This window comes from Carettochelys insculpta, chromosome 30 (assembly GCF_033958435.1).
Source record: "Carettochelys insculpta isolate YL-2023 chromosome 30, ASM3395843v1, whole genome shotgun sequence".
Lineage (NCBI taxonomy): Eukaryota > Metazoa > Chordata > Testudines > Carettochelyidae > Carettochelys > Carettochelys insculpta.
Window position 1 is genome coordinate 251,100 of NC_134166.1, and position 15,861 is coordinate 266,960.

Genomic DNA, 15,861 nt, shown 5'->3' on the forward strand with positions numbered 1-15,861 from the left:
TTAAAGCACAGCAAACCCCCCTCCCTTGTGCTAGAGCAGGAAGTTGAATTAAGCTGAAAGTGCATGCTTGCATTACAACTGGCCAAAGCCACGCTCTTTGTGTAAAAGATGAAGCACAACTCAAATAGTTTGTAGAGCCATTTTATTCTTCAAGCCCATGCCCTAATTCAACACTGATTTTGTACGTTTCTTTTCTTACTAAAGTGACAGGCAGTAGAGTTAGTCTGAGTCTTCATCCTCAGATTCATCCAACCCAGAGCTTGTTTTATAGCATTGAGAGAGGGTTCTGAGATCATGGAGGGCCTCTTGAAAATCATAAAGTTCAACACCTGCAGAAAAAAAGCCAGCCCAGCGCCGTACATCTATTTGATGCAGCTCCTTGTATAAATTGTAGAGAGCACTGTACAAAATGGGTGATGACTGCAGTACAGTTAGTACAGGAATGCTTTCAGTTGCTGTGGGGGAGAGGGGGAAGAAAAATCTCACCTGAGTCATCTATCACATTCAAAGTATGTCACTATATTCACTTCACATTCTACTTTGAAAACAAGTGCTCAGCCCAGGGATGATGGCAGGGCTTGCTCCCACAACTGAAAATGACTAGTTTCAGGAGATCCCTGCTTATTTAATACAGTAAACTCTTTCATATTCAGCATTCTGTCATCTAGAACTCTCAACCAGCATTTTAACCATAAGTAAATTTGTTTGTTTTCCCATAAGTACAGTAGAGTGAAAGTAAATACAAATAAACACAGTATAAGTTTACTCTGTACAATTCTACTGTTGGTAAATAAAGTTCTCTGTATCTATGTGTTTAATATCTAATCTCGTTTTTCTTTAGTGTTATGCATTGCTCTATTATCCAGAATATTTGACACACTCACAGTCCTGAGGCTGCTGGATATGAAAGAATTTACTGTACCTCCTCCAGTAGTTTTTTTTTCCTTTTAAACAAGTTAACTCCTTTACATCTTAGTTCAATGCAACTGCCTGGTACTGAACAGCTTGTCACAAAAAGGCATGTGAGTGTATCCTACCTGTTGAACAGCTGGGAAGCTTGTCCAGGAGGAAACCTTGCTTGTTCAGAAGAGCAGAGAAAAACTGGGGGTATGGGGGTAACACTTTACAGGGGTCCTGAAGCAAATATGAGGCACTGCCAAGGAAACACAGTGAGCAAAAGTTACCCACCACTGCCCAGTCAGTGACTAATCCACCAAGCAGTCCCAGCATATCACTAACCTGACTGTTTCTGGGCACTGTGTATGTAAGTAGCTTCCCAGAACCTCCTCTCCAGTATCACAGGCATGTAGGGCAGTCTTGGGTTGTGATGCTGGAAGCAGATTACTAAAAAGAAAAACAAGTAAATAGACAATAAATAAGCATGCCCAAACTTAGATATGGGTAATTGTGGCTGAGCCTCAGGGCTAGGAATGGTTCCATCTTGCCCTAAAACAAGCATAATGTATTAAAACAATGCAAGAAGTCCTGTAATTCTTAGGCTACATCTACAGTACTGTGGAAGATCAACCCACTCAGTGTCAATCTTCCAGGGTTTGATTTCACATGTGTGAAACGATGCCGTCGGGGTCAAAATCAACTTCTGTGCTCCTCACAAGGGGCAAGGAGTAAGAACAGCTGAAGGGAGAAAAACACTCTCCTTGACCTTCCGTCACGGTAGACAGATATGGAAGTCAACTGCAGATAAGTATATTTTAGCTATGCAATGGGCATAGGTAAAATTGAATATCTACAGTTTTCTAGTGTAGACAGTAGCCTTAGTACTGAGGTCTTGCCTTATTCACTCACACCTGGCTGGCAGTAACCGGAGAGGAGAAGCAGACATCCCCCACATCCTAAACCCTACCTGCTTCAGCTATCTTGGACCAGCAAGGATTTAAAGTCTGGACACTCAATCTCTCTCTCAAGAAACCCCTAATGTCAGAGCACCATGGCTAGGGGCCAGCTCTAAAAGATGTATATGTGCTCCACTAGTTTCCTACCTTGTATAATTTTCTTTGGCAATTCCTCTTAACACAACAGATTGAGTAAAACAACAGCTTTCCTTTTGATCCCCACATGAGGACAATGATGTCCATGGCACTGCAAGATGGTAGCGGCACAAAGCATCGGGGAGGGACTGACCGTATGCCATAGGAAAAGGCATAGCAGCCCCTGCAGTCACAACCTGATAGCCAAAGAGAAAACAGGTCAATATATAAGTCTGTAATAGCATGTTCCATAAATGTCCACAATGCCCCATACAGGCAAGAGAAAAGATTCTGCCAACAAGAGGTAAGTGCACATAATGCTTAAGAGATGTGCGCAAAACAAGAGCCACAATAACATTCACCATATCACTTCTGCTTTACACCAATGGACACAGCAAGGGTGGAGAGGCTTCATGATAATGATTTTCTCAGAACTCTTACCTTTCTCCCAGAGATGTTAAATGCATCAGCAAGCTGCACCATGGAACACTGGGAGCAATAGAGTCTGTATGGAATACTGAGGGTATCCAGTGCTGTTGCCAAGATTGCACTGCTGTGGTACTTTAGAGAGGCCTACAGAAGACGAATTGAACCAGTGTAAAGTTACAGAAGGAAAAGTTCATTTAAGATTAAATTACAGACTCTTCCATTCCTTAACTGGAGGCATTTCTATTAGGAATAACCCAGGCAGAGCAAAATAGCTCAGATGATACAAACTACTCCTGTCCTATTTTAAAGCCTGAATGATTTGTTGACATTCATGCTGCAGAAAGATGGTGAAAAAATAATTTGCTCTTGCTAATTACCTTTAGTAATTTTTCCAATGACAGAATACAGGGATGACCTGCAGAACAGCTGTGCTATGGCCATTCCTAGGTAGGGAATAGTTATAGAAAGTTGTGGGTTTCAGGTGACTGAGAGCAGGTCCCTGATCTACACACTTTTGAGCTTTAAGCAAATTAATTTTGCACTCTGATTTAATCAAAAATGTATGAGCCAGTGTTATTTTGAGATTACAATTCTGAACCAGTTTAGAAATGTTACATAATCACCTTCAAAGTACTAGCTCATTGGTTTCAGCAGTGGCTTGTTAAACCCAGGCTTGTGAGCCCAAACCTTGAGGGGGCCATTTAGGGATCCAGGGCAAATAGATTTATTTTAAAAAAGGGATGGTGCTTGCTCCTGTCAAAAGGGCAGGGGACAGGACTTGATGACCTATGGAGGTCCCTTCCAGCTCTATGAGATGTGTTGTGAGGCCTTTCCCAGGAGAATAGGTTCCCAAAAGCTCCAGTCTGTGCATGCAATCAGTGACTGTATATACTCACATCATAATGTACATATGGAAAGGTTACAGGGGGTTCTGGTCTGAGTCCCAGGCTTCCACTGAGTGACAGTGGGCAAAAGAGTGAGCTGTGACTGGAGAGATGGACAATTCCCAGGACAGTGTTCATCAGCCTGTAAAAATCCTTCCGGGACACCTGCAAGCAAAAGATGCTAAAAATCCACACAGCTCTGTTTGACACATAATTTAATAAATTAAGTATGATTCTCCCCCCACCCACAATTAATTTGGCCTTGCCTTAGGCACCAGTAGTGCTGATTTCAGGAATAAATATTTTCCAACAGCCCACTTACCCCAGTATTCTGAATGACTGGCATCAATCCCCATGTTAGGATACCTCTCCCCGAGTACTCATCATGGAGAAGTTCTGTCACCTTTGCTCCAACTCCAGAAAATCCATTGTCCAAGTCGCACAGAATCTGAAAACCCTAAACCAAAAAGGACAAATGTTTGAACTTCTGCCAAAATTTCAACTGGTAAGAGTTCCCCACCCAGGTCAGGTCAAGGTACAACCATGTACCTGCAGATAATCACACTCTTCCACAAAGAAGTGTAATCGGTCTTCTAGCTCCTCTAGGTAACTGGGGTCATGTAGGAGGCTTTCCCCTTGTCCAAAGGCTTCTAGTTGACTGGACTCACTAAAAGAAGGGAAAAGGCGAGCATTTAATCCCTCTCTGTCTGGGTCTTTTAGCAAGAACAAAAAAACCAAAAAAACATTCTGCGCCCATGGGCCCAAATGTTCAGTTACGCTGATCTCTATTTATCTCAAAATAAAAAAGGAATCGTATAAGAAATGGAAACTAGGACAAATTACAAAGGACGAATATAGGCAAACAACACGAACGTGCAGGAGCAAGATTAGAAAGGCTAAGGCACAAAATGAGCTCAAACTAGCTACAAGCATAAAGGGAAACAAGAAGGCTTTTTACAAATACATTGGTAGCAAGAGGAAGACTAAGGAGAGGGTAGGGCCATTGGTCAGTGAGGAGGGAGGAACAGTAACAGGGAATTTGGAAATGGCAGAGATGTTTAATGATTTCTTTGTTTCGGTCTTCACTGAGAAATCGGAAGGAATGCCTGACATAGAGAATGCTAGTGGAAAAGGGGTAGGCTTAGAAGTTGAAATAAGAAAAGAACAAATTAAAATTTACTTAGAAAAATTAGATGTCTGCAAATCACCAGGGCCTGATGAAATGCATCCTAGAATCGTCAAGGAGCTGATAGAAGAGGTATCTGAGCCTTTAGCAATCATTTTTGGTAAATCGTGGGAGACGGGAGAGATTCCAGAAGACTGGAAAAGGGCAAATATGGTACCCATTTATAAAAAGGGGAACAAGAATAACCCGGGAAACTACAGGCCAGTCAGCTTAACTTCTGTGCCAGGAAGGATAATGGAGCAGGTAATTAAAGAAATCATCTGCAAGCATTTTGAAGGTGGTAAGGTGCTAGGGAACAGCCAGCATGGTTTTGTTAAAAACAGATCATGTCAAACCAATCTAATAGCTTTCTTTGATAGAATAACGAGTCTTGTGGATAAGGGAGAAGCGGTGGATGGGGTATACCCTAGACTTCAGTAAAGCATTTGACACGGTCTCACATAATATACTTATCAATAAACTATGCAAATACAACTTAGATGGGGCTACTATAAGGTGGGTGAACAACTGGCTGGATAACTGTACCCAGAGAGTAGTTATTAATGGTTTTCAATCCGTCTGGAAAAGTATAACTAGTAGGGTTCCACAGGGGTCTGTTTTGGGACCAGTTCTGTTCAATATCTTCATTAACAATGTAGATATTGACATAGAAAGTACACTTATAAAGTTTGCAGATGATACCAAGCTGGGAGGAGTTGCAACTTCTTTGGAGGATAGGGTCATAATTCAAAAGGATCTGGATAAACTGGAGAAATGGGCTGAGGTAAACAGGATGAAGTTTAATAAGGACAAATGCAAAGTGCTCCACTTAGGAAGAAACAATCAGTGTCACACATACAGAATGGGAAAGGACTGCCTAGGAATGAGTACAGCAGAAAGGGATCTGGGGGTTATAGTGGACCACTATGAGTCAACAGTGTGATGCTGTTGCGAAAAAGGCAAACATGATTCTAGGATGCATTAACAGGTGTGTTGTGAACAAGAAACGAGAAGTCATTCTCCCGCTCTACTCTGCGCTGGTTAGGCCTCAGCTGGAGTATTGTGTCCAGTTCTGGGCACCGCAGTTCAGGAAGGATGTGGAGAAATTGGAGAGGGTCCAGAGGAGAGCAACGAGAATGATCAAAGGTCTAGAGAACATGACCTGTGAAGAAAGGCTGAAAGAATTGGGCTTGTTTAGTTTGGAAAAGAGAAGATTGAGGGGGGACATGATAGCAGTTTTCAGGTATTTAAAAGGGTGTCATAAGGCAGAGGGAGGGAACTTGTTCTTCCTTGCCTCTGAGGATAGAACAAGAGGCAATGGACTGAAATTACAGCAGGGGAGGTTCAGGTTGGACATTAGGAAAAAGTTCCTAACCATCAGGGTGATCAAACACTGGAACAAATTGCCAAGGGAGGTGGTAGAATCTCCATCACTGGAGCTATTTAAGAAGAGGTTAGATAGATGGCTTTCAGGGATGGTCTAGAAAGTGCTTGGTCCTGCCATGAGGGCAGGGGGCTGGACTCGATGGCCTCTCGAGGTCCCTTCCAGTCCTACTTTTCTATGATTCTATGTTGCAGTCAGTAGCCGTGCCCCTTCTTGAAGCTACCATGCTGCCACATTTTGCAGTGGAAGTGAAACGAATATACCCATCAGAGTTGTAGTGATGTATCACGAAGCTGCTTCTGGGGTGTAGACATACTTGGAGGTAATCAGACCAAACCCGCATGTGGCCTTCCAGATGGCAGTCTTGCTGATAAACAGGCAGCTGTGGAGGGAGCTGAGATCCATCTGCAAGAATATTCACAGAAGTTCAACGTTGCAGGATCCTTTCAACACTTAGCATCTAAAGACCCAGATGTGGTGTCACAAGGCGCTCTGCTAGCGTGTGTGTTTTTAATCCAAGCTCCCCATCCTTCACACAAATCTTGTTAGCCAAGTAATCTAGTTCCACACTTCTATCCTGTGCCTTCACACCAGGGCATTATCCCAAACCCCTGCCTCTGATGCAAACTCAGCCACAGAATAGCATTGTAGTAAGACCTACCTGTGCACAGAATACTTTGTGATAAATAGAGAGCATGAGACCTCAACTTTGGTGTACAAAACCAACCAACAGAAGAAAGCAGTCATGGAAGGGAGTATGAAGAATTTGGAGCTCAAATATGAGGACTTTTCAGCTTAGGAAAGAGGCTGGGGGAGATATGCTAGAGATCAATAAAATCATGACAAGTGTAAAGAAAGTAAATAAAGTGTTCTTTACTCCTCATAACACAAGAACTAGGGCTTAAATGAAATTATAAGCAAGCGGTTTTAAACAAATGTACTTTGACTGTACATTGTGTAAGCTGTGGAATTTTTTACCAGAGAATGTTGTGAAAGCCCAGAGTGTAGTTCACAAAACAACAAACCAAAACAAACTAGGAAAGTTATGGAGAATAAGCCCATCAATAGCTGTTAGCCAGGATGGGCAGGGTGGTGTCCCAGCCTCTGTTTGCCAGAAGCCGGGAACAGGTGACAGGATCACTTGAGGATTTCCTGTTCTGTTCATTCCCTCTGGGGTGCCTGGCACTTGCCAATGTCAGAAGACAGGACTCTGTTACGTGCATCTTTGGTATGACCCACTAAGGCCATCCTTAAATTCTTTAATCATAATCTCACAAGGGACTACAATTAAGTCCCTTCCCCATTTCAAGCTCTTCAAATTCTCCATTCCTATGATGTCTGACCTCAACATACATAGAAGCATGAAAAACTTACACACCTTTGCTGGGAGAAAGCGCTGTGGGACCAATGTCGCCATCAGTGGCCATACATCTCTGCAACAAAAAGCACCAGAGACAGATATTACAAGGGCATATCTATAACAAAGCAATACCGTGGGGGAGAGGATGGGGAACTTAATCTGCATCTGTGCTTCTATGGTATGCTATCAAGCACAAAAAGTTTAATTCATTTCCCTACTGATTTTCATCCTGAGCAATCCCAAAGTAGTTCATACAAATAGTAGTATTGTGATGCAGGCAAGAGCTGGTTCAGTGCAGGCCACAGGTACTAGGAGTGTAATCTTATGAACACCAATGGTAGATCATCATCCTGGATTGTGAATAATACCAAGATATGGGGATGTTATATGGACGTTTCATCTTTGCTTTGCAGAAGACAGTTGAACACTAGACAAAAAACCCTTTCATAGCTGTCGAGCCCTCTAAAAATATTGTTGGTGCAATGCCAATGGCTGGCTATTCCATTTACAATTGTACTTTTCTTACATAGTGTGTGCAAGAACAGCTTTCCTTCCTATACCCATCAGCCATAACAAAATCCAGAACCTACACTCCCATGTATTGGCTCCCTCTAATAGCCCTGCATTTGCTGCAGGATCCCTGTCTCTCTGTCACTGAAGACATGGAGCAATCAGTTGCTCTATTGATATGTTCAGAAAGACCTTAGGATGGCTGAAGGAGGAACTAATTCCAACCACATGTTTTTTCACAAAAAAAAAAAAAAAGCGTGCAGAGCAACAACATCTGGTCAAGTGTGAACATGGGGTAGTAGGAGTGGAACCATTTAGACATCAAAAACTAACAATGAGAAAAGCAACCATAACACTTATTGCCATGACAAAAATTCTAAATTGACCATTTCTGGTTCTAGAAGCTAAATAAAATCCATTACATATATACACCTTGAGTTCTGACTTCTCACCTTCAGTTTGCTGAGGTCCTGGAGGAAAAGATTCTTTGCTGGAAGGGCTTCTTCATGAGTCATCAGATTACCCTGCCTGTAAAATACATCACCTTATTATTTATAGTACTGGCGCAGAAGGAGGCCTCAGAGAGCAAGGTCTCACTAGGCACTCTACAGGCATGTAGCAAGAGCTCCCATCTGAAAAGCTTACAGGCTAGATCTAGTAAACTAAATAGAACCTGAGTCTTGAGTGGTAATAAGAATAGTGATCTGCTGTTGCAATTCCTAACTAATTACAGTAGCAAATACTGCCTGTTTCAGAAACAGATGCAAGAAACCTCAGAGCAACCTCTTTACACCAGGACCCACTTATCATCCCTCCAATTAGCAGGGCCCTGCCCCCACAACTGGTCTAATGTAATCCAAACTGATGGACATTTCAGTTGTGTTCATTAAAAAAAAAAAAATCTTTTGGCATGTTTAAGAAAATAAGGCTGTAGAATGTAAAAACTTAATCAGTATACAAATGTGAATACACATACAGGAACGTATTTCAACATTTTTAACAAGCTGGATGAGTCTGAAACCCAGCAACTGATTGTGCCGCACCCCCCCCCCAACAAAAATTTAACCCCCTCCCCTGCAGGCTCCCCCAAGGTGGTCTGGCCCCCCACTTTGTGCACCCATGTCCTAGTGGACAATACTGAGAATAAGCTACAGGGAATGATTCCTTCTAACTTCACAGAGCAGCAGAAAGAATTCTGTTTGCTCCAGTCCTGGGACTTTAGTAAAAGAGGTTACACCTGTCAGTTTAAAACTTATAGCAGGCCATGGCAGAGGGAGCAAGTGGTGAGGGGAAGAGGGCTTTTTCAAATGTAAGAGGGCTTGAAAGTAGAGCTGTGAATCCAGCTGGGGACATAATTTCAGGCTCTGAACAGAGCTCTCAAATGTTTAATTACGATGATGTGTAGCAGGAGGAACTAGATTATTAGTTAGCTGCAGTCCAGTAGTATGAACAACATACTAGGTCATTTTCATACAAACAGGAACCAAAATCTTTCTGAGGAATTTACAATCTAAGAACAACAAACATTTAGTCTGGGTTGAAGGGAGACCGCAAGGCAGATGGCAAAGTAGGATAAGATACTAGAGGGTACTCATTTCTTAGTGTGCATAAGCTGAGCTTATTGTACACACCAGGGGCTGCTTGCACCTCTCCAGTCTACCGATGGTCTCTATGTGCCACCTGCCAATCATCCCCTTTTGTACAGGGATTTCCTACAATTCTCCCCCAACAAACACTTCCTGTCAAGGTCTCTGTGCTCCCCTTACTTGGTCTTCTACCATACAAAGGTTCACTATTCTCATGCTCGTACTCCCCCATCCCTCCATACTAAAAATTGTGAACTTCCAGTCATGTTTCCCTCCATGACATAGTCCAACATGCTAGTCGCATTTGGCTGGCCGAGTGTAGCTAGTTGGTTTGAACAATAAATACATTTTCAGAATAATATGGCTAGTTTCTATAGCACTCCAGGTGGTCTGTGTGCCACCTAATTCCCCAGCAAAGCTTCCCCCATTCTCTTCTGCAGAGGCTGTGTGTGCTCCCCCTATCCCATACAAGGGGCTCTAGCTCCCTTTCACCATATTAGGTTCCCACTTGTAAGTTCCCCTCACCCAAAGAACTGTGAACACTACCTCCATCATTCTTCTTTCTGTCTGGGAGGGAAGAACAGGGGGCCCTAGATTATTACTAGGACCCCCCAGCCACTAAAATAAACAATATTTTTGTTCTGGAAGGGATTAATGGGTACCATCAACCAAGCCTTGTATCTACAGATAATTGGCAGGATACTTCTGTCTCCCATTTCCCCTCTCCCCCTATTTTTTCCCCCTCCTTTTTGCTTTTCACTTGTGTATTGCTCCCAACTGATTTTTCTGTGGGTCAGTGACTGTCAATCCAAATGAGGTTCCCTTGAACTTGATTTAAATGCAGGCACCAGACTAAAGGGGTAAGAGTCACATACCACTGCAACAGAGTAATCTCTCTTGTGACAAGGATGAGAGAACAAATGGTAACACTCACCATGCTACAGAGGTGTCTAGTTTTGTGTCCCCATACAAACATCCATCTTGTCTCACAGAGTTCAGGCTTTCTGCACAAGAGAATAGGTTACTAAAGCTGCTGTTAGCATCTGCAGTGCTTGGAACTAATGACACTAAGAAATCCCAGCCTATTCACAATTCTAGAAGACTCCTTTAGATGGTTGAGAATAGCTACTCCCTGGCATACTGGGCCTGCCCAAGAGCAGGATAACAGTGATGCTTCTAGCTGAAAGGACAGCAGCAAAGTCCTGTCTGTTGGGCTGCCTTCCCCCACTGGGCCATGTCCTTTCCAAGCACCATCCATGGGTCTCACTCAGCCCCCATCCACCTTTCAAGTCTGTAAGGATGAGGCGAGGCGTGTATGTCTCTTGTCCACTGGGGGTACGCCCAGCCCGGTACAGGACATCAGGGCAGATCTGGCGTTCCTGACCCTCAGAATCACACTGCAATGCCACAGCCTGCGGGATGGAGCAACAGGAGATTTTTACCAGGATATGAGCAACTCTTCCCACACACCCGCAGAGCACTGGCCACCCCTTCACTACTCTCCCCACAGCTTTGTTGCCTCCTTCTTAAGGTGACACAGTGGCAGTTCATGCTCGGTGTGCAATGCGGGCCCAATAACACACCGAGAGTGGAAGAAGAATCTTTATTTGGCATGCCAAGTAAGGTGCAGGGGGATCTCTCCTCAAAGCCTGCACACCCTGCAACAAAAAGTGAGCTATACTTATACCTCTCTCCTCCTTTGTTCACCCCTCCTCCCAACAAACTAGGGGAGAGTTTCTCATACTCCCTTTATCCACTCCTCCAGCTCAACTGAATTCCTACTGCTCATATGACATTCCACTCTGGTAATTCCCTATTGAGTAGGAGGTAAAGTACCAATAGATTATTAACAGAATGTAAGTTACAGGGAAGTAGAGTTATTCAGTCGTATAGAACCTGAACAGCATTTCAGTAACAAAACAATACTGAATTTCATGAGAAAATTAAGGAGGATTCACTAACAATGCTAAATACAATATTGAACCTCATGGGAACATCAGTAAGCATTCATTTACAAAACAATGTTTCTATGAGAGCAGAATATAACGTTTCCCCTGCCAACAGCTTCTTCCCGCATCCCACCACTGACCAGTCCTGCTAGTGCCCTCCCCACAGAAAGAACCCTCCACTATGTAGCACAAGTAGCCAGCCTCTCACTGTCCTTCTTAGAGCCCCCCGTCACGTCACGTCACGTCACCAGCCAGCCCCCCTACTTCCCCCCCGTCCCACGCACCAGCCCTCTCACTACCCCCCCGCCCCACACGCAGACCACCCCCTCGCGTCACTGTGCCCACCCCCGACCCGCCTGCGGGACCGGGCGAGGAGGAACCGGGGCGCAGCTCAGCTGAGCCAGGCTAGGCCGGGCACGGCACAGCAAGCAGGCAGGAGACACGAGGCGGTCCGAGGGAGTCCCGGCGGGGAGGGCTCGGGGCCGGTAGCTCCACACCTGCAGGTTCCACCAGTGCGCGCCTACGAAACCCGCGTAACTGCCCAGTTGTAGTGTCAGCGCCGCGCGTGGGGGGCCGCCCGTCACGAACATGCTGCGACCCGCACGCAGGACGGCCCAGGGGCGGGCGCAGTCTGCTTGGTCGACTCCATTGGCTGAAGCAGTTGCCCTGGGAGAGTCCTGCCAATCAACATGTTCGCCAAATAGGAGAGCGCCTTCTCGTGATTGACAGCAACAACGGAAGCGGCCAGCAGGGTCACGTAGCCGTAAAGCAAACTTCATCGTCCGTCGGGCGTCGCAGCGGTTGGCCTAGGCGCGTGCGTGGGGCGGCACCTGCTCCGGTTCGCCCTCAGCCAAGCCGCCCCATCCCGCTCCGGAGAACTAGCTCCGAGACCCCCGCCCCACATGCCACCCCGCAGAGCCAGCCCCGGGACCCCCGTCCCGCCCCACATGCTGCCCCAGAGAGCCAGTTCCGAGACCCCCCCCCTTGCCCCACAGAGCCAGCCCCGGGACCCCCGCCCCGCCCCGCCCCACATGCCGCCCCAGAGAGCCAGCTCCATGACCCCCCACTCTTGCCCCGCAGAGCCAGCCCCACGATCCCCTTGTCTCACCCACATGCCACCTCAGAGACTCAGCTCTGAGACCTGCCCCCCTTGCCCCACAGAGCCAGCCCCAGAGAGCCAGCGCCAGGACCCCCCCCCCCCTTTGTCCCACGTGCTGCCCCAGAGAGGTTGCCCCAAGGCCCCAGCCTCCCTGGGACTCTTCTGTCACCCCCCCATGCTGTCTAGAGAGAGGGCCCCAGGCCCCTCCTTCCAACTGTCCCCTACCCAGGCTCTCCTTTCTCCCAGCCCCAGGACCCCCTTTCCTCTCCCCCATCCTCCATCCTGCTAGCCTCACAGAATGCTTAGCCAGGAGAACCAACAGCTCGAGCTTGCTTACCATCCCTGACCACTCATTAGCCACTGCACACCGACACCAGGCTCCATTTATTATTTGATACATCCTCATCCTAGCTTCTCCTATAGACCCTCTATACAGGCATCTCTCCCCCGCCCTATTCTTTCCCTGCATCCCCTACTTGACTGGGGCAGAGCTCTCCTCAGCCAGCCTTTCCACACAGGAGCATAAATCATGGCAGCACTGGGAAAGATAGCTCAGCTAGCTCTACAAACTGAATAGGCCATCTATGACAGAGACACAAGTGGTGGTGGTGATGATGATGATTAAAACCTAGCAGTGGGTGCCACTACAGTTGCTTTAGTGTCAGAGATAAGCAGAGATCCGTTCCAGCTGTCCAGGGTTGGAGTTGCTGAGAAAAAGCAGTTCCTTTTCCCCTTCTTCTGTTCTAGCTGAAACAGACAGAGAAAAAAGAAACCTTGTCAATATCACAGCATCAACAAGTTCTTCAATTATGTTAGGATTCTAATGTAGAGTCCAAGCCCATGAGGGACCACTGTAACCATCTTGTCAGAGGGCTTGACAGCACCAACTTCCCCATAAGAATTCGTACAATCGCTCTTGAAAAATATCCAATCTTCATTTTTAAATGGTATTATGGAAGCTCCACCCCAACCATCAGTAAAGCGTTTCAAAATTACTATATCAAACATTTGTTCCTCAGAGCTGGTTTGAATTTGCCTCGCTTCTAGTCAGTAGGTGATGTTATGTGTTTCTCTGCCAAGACTGATGTGTTCATTTATTTGCAGATACTTAGACTAATGAAGTCACACTTTACCTTCTATTTCATCATTTAATAGACTGAAAAGTAGAATCCATCATTAGTAGTCACATTCTGTAATCTTTTAATGATTCACATGGCCTTTCTCTGAACACTCGCTAATTCACCAGCATGGTTCTTAAGTTGTGGGCACCAGAATGGAACACAGTAGTCCAGCAGTAGTCACACCAGTGCTAAATACAGATGTAAAATAACTGCTACTCCTGCTGGAGAGCCCCCTCTTTATGTCATCAAGGATTGTACTAGGCCACAGCATTATTATGAGAGCTCATGATCAGCTGACCGTCCACCATCACGCCCCAATCCTCCGAGTCACTGCTTTCCCAGGTTGCATCCTACATACTGAAAATATGGCCAACATTCTGCATTGCCAGATGCTTAGATTTAGCCATGGTCAAATACTGGTTGTCTGCACACAGTTTACCAACTGATCTCAATCTCTCTCTGGGCAATCTGTCAATGGCCTTTGCCATCCCCATCTCCCCTACTTCATCCTAATAGTTAGCAATTGGCTTGAAACTTGAAGCATGAGGTTTTACATCCCTTCCTATTTCTGGCAGCATTAGCTATAAAAAGAATACAGAGACGTTACTCACTTGTAGTAACGATGGTTCTTCGAGATGTGTCCCCATGGGTGCTCCACAGTAGGTGTCGGGCTCGCCCGGCGCCGCAGATCGGAATTCTTCTAGCAGTTTCCACTGGATTGCACATGTGCCGATGCGCGCCGCTCCCTTGCACGCCCCCGGTCATGTGCGCGATCCAGTCCCCGCCAGTTCCTTGACCAACTGCTCCGGATGCTCATGAAAAACACCAGACAGAGATCCGAAGAGGGGAGGATGGGCGGGTAGTGGAGCACCCACGGGGACACATCTCGAAGAACCATCGTTACTACAAGTGAGTAACTTCTCTTTCTTCTTCGAGGTCCCCGTGGGTGCTCCACAGTAGGTGACTACCCAGCAGTAACCCAAAGTAAGGAGGTGGGTACTCGATTCATGTGCAGCTTGCCCCCGAGAGGACTGCTGTTGACAGACGGGTATCCTTATCAAATACCCGATGCAGGGCATAATGCTTGGCGAAGGTGTTGTAGGATGACCAAGTTGCCGCTCTGCAAATGTCTTTCAATGCGATTCCCTTGAAGAAGGCCATTGATGCCACCACCACTCTGGTGGAGTGAACCCTAGGCAGGGCTAGTAAAGGAGTCTTTCGAAGCTCGTAGCACAGTTTTATACAGGACACAATGTGATTTAAAATTCTCTGGGAAGAGAGGCCTTCCCCTTTCGACCTGGGAGCGAGACACGCCAGAAGCCTGTCCGTTTTCCAGAAGGACTTAGTTCTGTCTATGTAAAAGGCCAACACCCTCCTCACATCTAGGAGATGTAGGTGCGCCTCCTTGCTGGAGCTGTGAGGCTTTGGGTAAAACGAGGGTAATACTATTGGTTCATTAATGTGGAACTCCGAGGAAACTTTCGGAACGAAGGCTGGGTGTAACCGCAAGGTCACCATCTCCTTTGAGAATATTGTGCAGGGTGGCGTTGCCATCACTGCTGCGAGCTCGCTCACCCTGCAGGCTGACGTAATCGCAAGAAGAAAGGTTGTTTTCATGGTAAGTAGTGGGAGGGGTACCGTGGCTAATGGTTCGAAGAGTGGTCCCGATAGCGTGTGGAATACCAAGTCCAAACTCCACGACGGTGGTAGCAGTTTTCGAGGAGGGTACAGGTTTACCAGCCCCTTCAAGAACCTTGTGACGATAGGATGGGCGAATACGGTGGGCCCTTCCTCTTTGTGCTGAAAAGCTAATATAGCTGCGAGGTGGACCTTTAGCGAGGATAGAGAGAGCCTGTCTCATTTGAGGTCCAGCAGGTATTCTAGAATTACAGTTATGGGGTGTCAAGAGGAGCTAACTGTTTGGCAGAGCACCAGGCGGTAAAGCGTGTCCATTTCTGTTCGTAAGTCCTCCTGGTGGAGGTCCTTTGGCTACACTCTAAGACTTGTCTTACTCCCTCCGTACACGTGCTCTCTAAGGCGCTGAGCCATGGATTAACCATGCTTGTAGGCGGAGTCCCGGAGGGTGTGGGTGTACTATGGACCCCTGAGCCTGCGTGAGTAAGTCCGCCGCTACCGGTAGGGGGAGTGGTGGACCATCCGACATGCGCAGAAGCAAGGGAAACCATTGTTGTCGGTCCCAAGTTGGAACTATGAGTATCATGCGAGCTCTCTCCCTTCTGGCTTTCTGCAGAACCTTGTGGATAAGTGTTGTGGGGGAAAAACGCATAGAGCAGAGGGCCCTTCCATGAGATCATGAAGGCATCCCCCAGAAACCCCCGCCCTATTCCTGCCCTGGAGCAGTACTGAGGGCATTTCTTGTTGCACT

General features: G+C 46.3%; 2 protein-coding genes across 4 annotated transcripts in view; both read right to left on the reverse strand.

The window, feature by feature from the left end:
• Positions 1–127: 127 nt before the first annotated feature.
• MSTO1 (misato mitochondrial distribution and morphology regulator 1) lies at positions 128–12,049 on the reverse strand. Of its 2 annotated transcripts, XM_074980878.1 has the most exons (14): positions 11,753–12,049; positions 10,589–10,718; positions 10,241–10,310; positions 8,173–8,248; positions 7,229–7,283; positions 6,114–6,255; positions 3,851–3,968; positions 3,624–3,758; positions 3,314–3,466; positions 2,430–2,561; positions 2,001–2,185; positions 1,240–1,344; positions 1,038–1,153; positions 128–455 (listed from the first exon to the last, which is right to left on the reverse strand). In XM_074980878.1, exons 1-14 carry the CDS (start codon positions 12,032–12,034, stop codon positions 220–222), a joined length of 1,935 nt encoding a protein of 644 aa, XP_074836979.1. In that variant the 5' UTR covers positions 12,035–12,049; the 3' UTR covers positions 128–219. The 2 variants fall into 2 exon arrangements, with proteins under 2 accessions (XP_074836979.1, XP_074836980.1); XM_074980879.1 differs by lacking the exon at positions 10,589–10,718 and having other exon boundaries at positions 11,753–11,815.
• Positions 12,050–12,719: 670 nt separating this feature from the next.
• DAP3 (death associated protein 3) overlaps positions 12,720–15,861 on the reverse strand; it is a 56,803-nt gene continuing 53,661 nt past the window's right edge. For both annotated transcript variants that reach the window (XM_074980881.1, XM_074980880.1), the window contains one exon: positions 12,720–13,101. In XM_074980881.1, coding sequence (XP_074836982.1) covers positions 13,016–13,101 — 86 coding nt within the window. In that variant the 3' untranslated portion in view covers positions 12,720–13,015. The remainder of the gene's footprint in view (positions 13,102–15,861) is intronic.

Excerpts from the sequence above, each read along its gene's own strand:
- MSTO1 (XM_074980878.1), bottom strand. The coding sequence starts at position 12,034 with ATGAAGTTTGCTTTACGGCTACGTGACCCTGCTGGCCGCTTCCGTTGT. Across the intron at positions 3,969-6,113 it reads CATCACTACAACTCTGATGG|TGAGTCCAGTCAACTAGAAG; the intron begins GTATATTCGTTT and ends CCCTTCTTTTAG. Across the intron at positions 2,562-3,313 it reads TTCCATATGTACATTATGAT|GCCTCTCTAAAGTACCACAG; the intron begins GTGAGTATATAC and ends CGTCTTCTGTAG.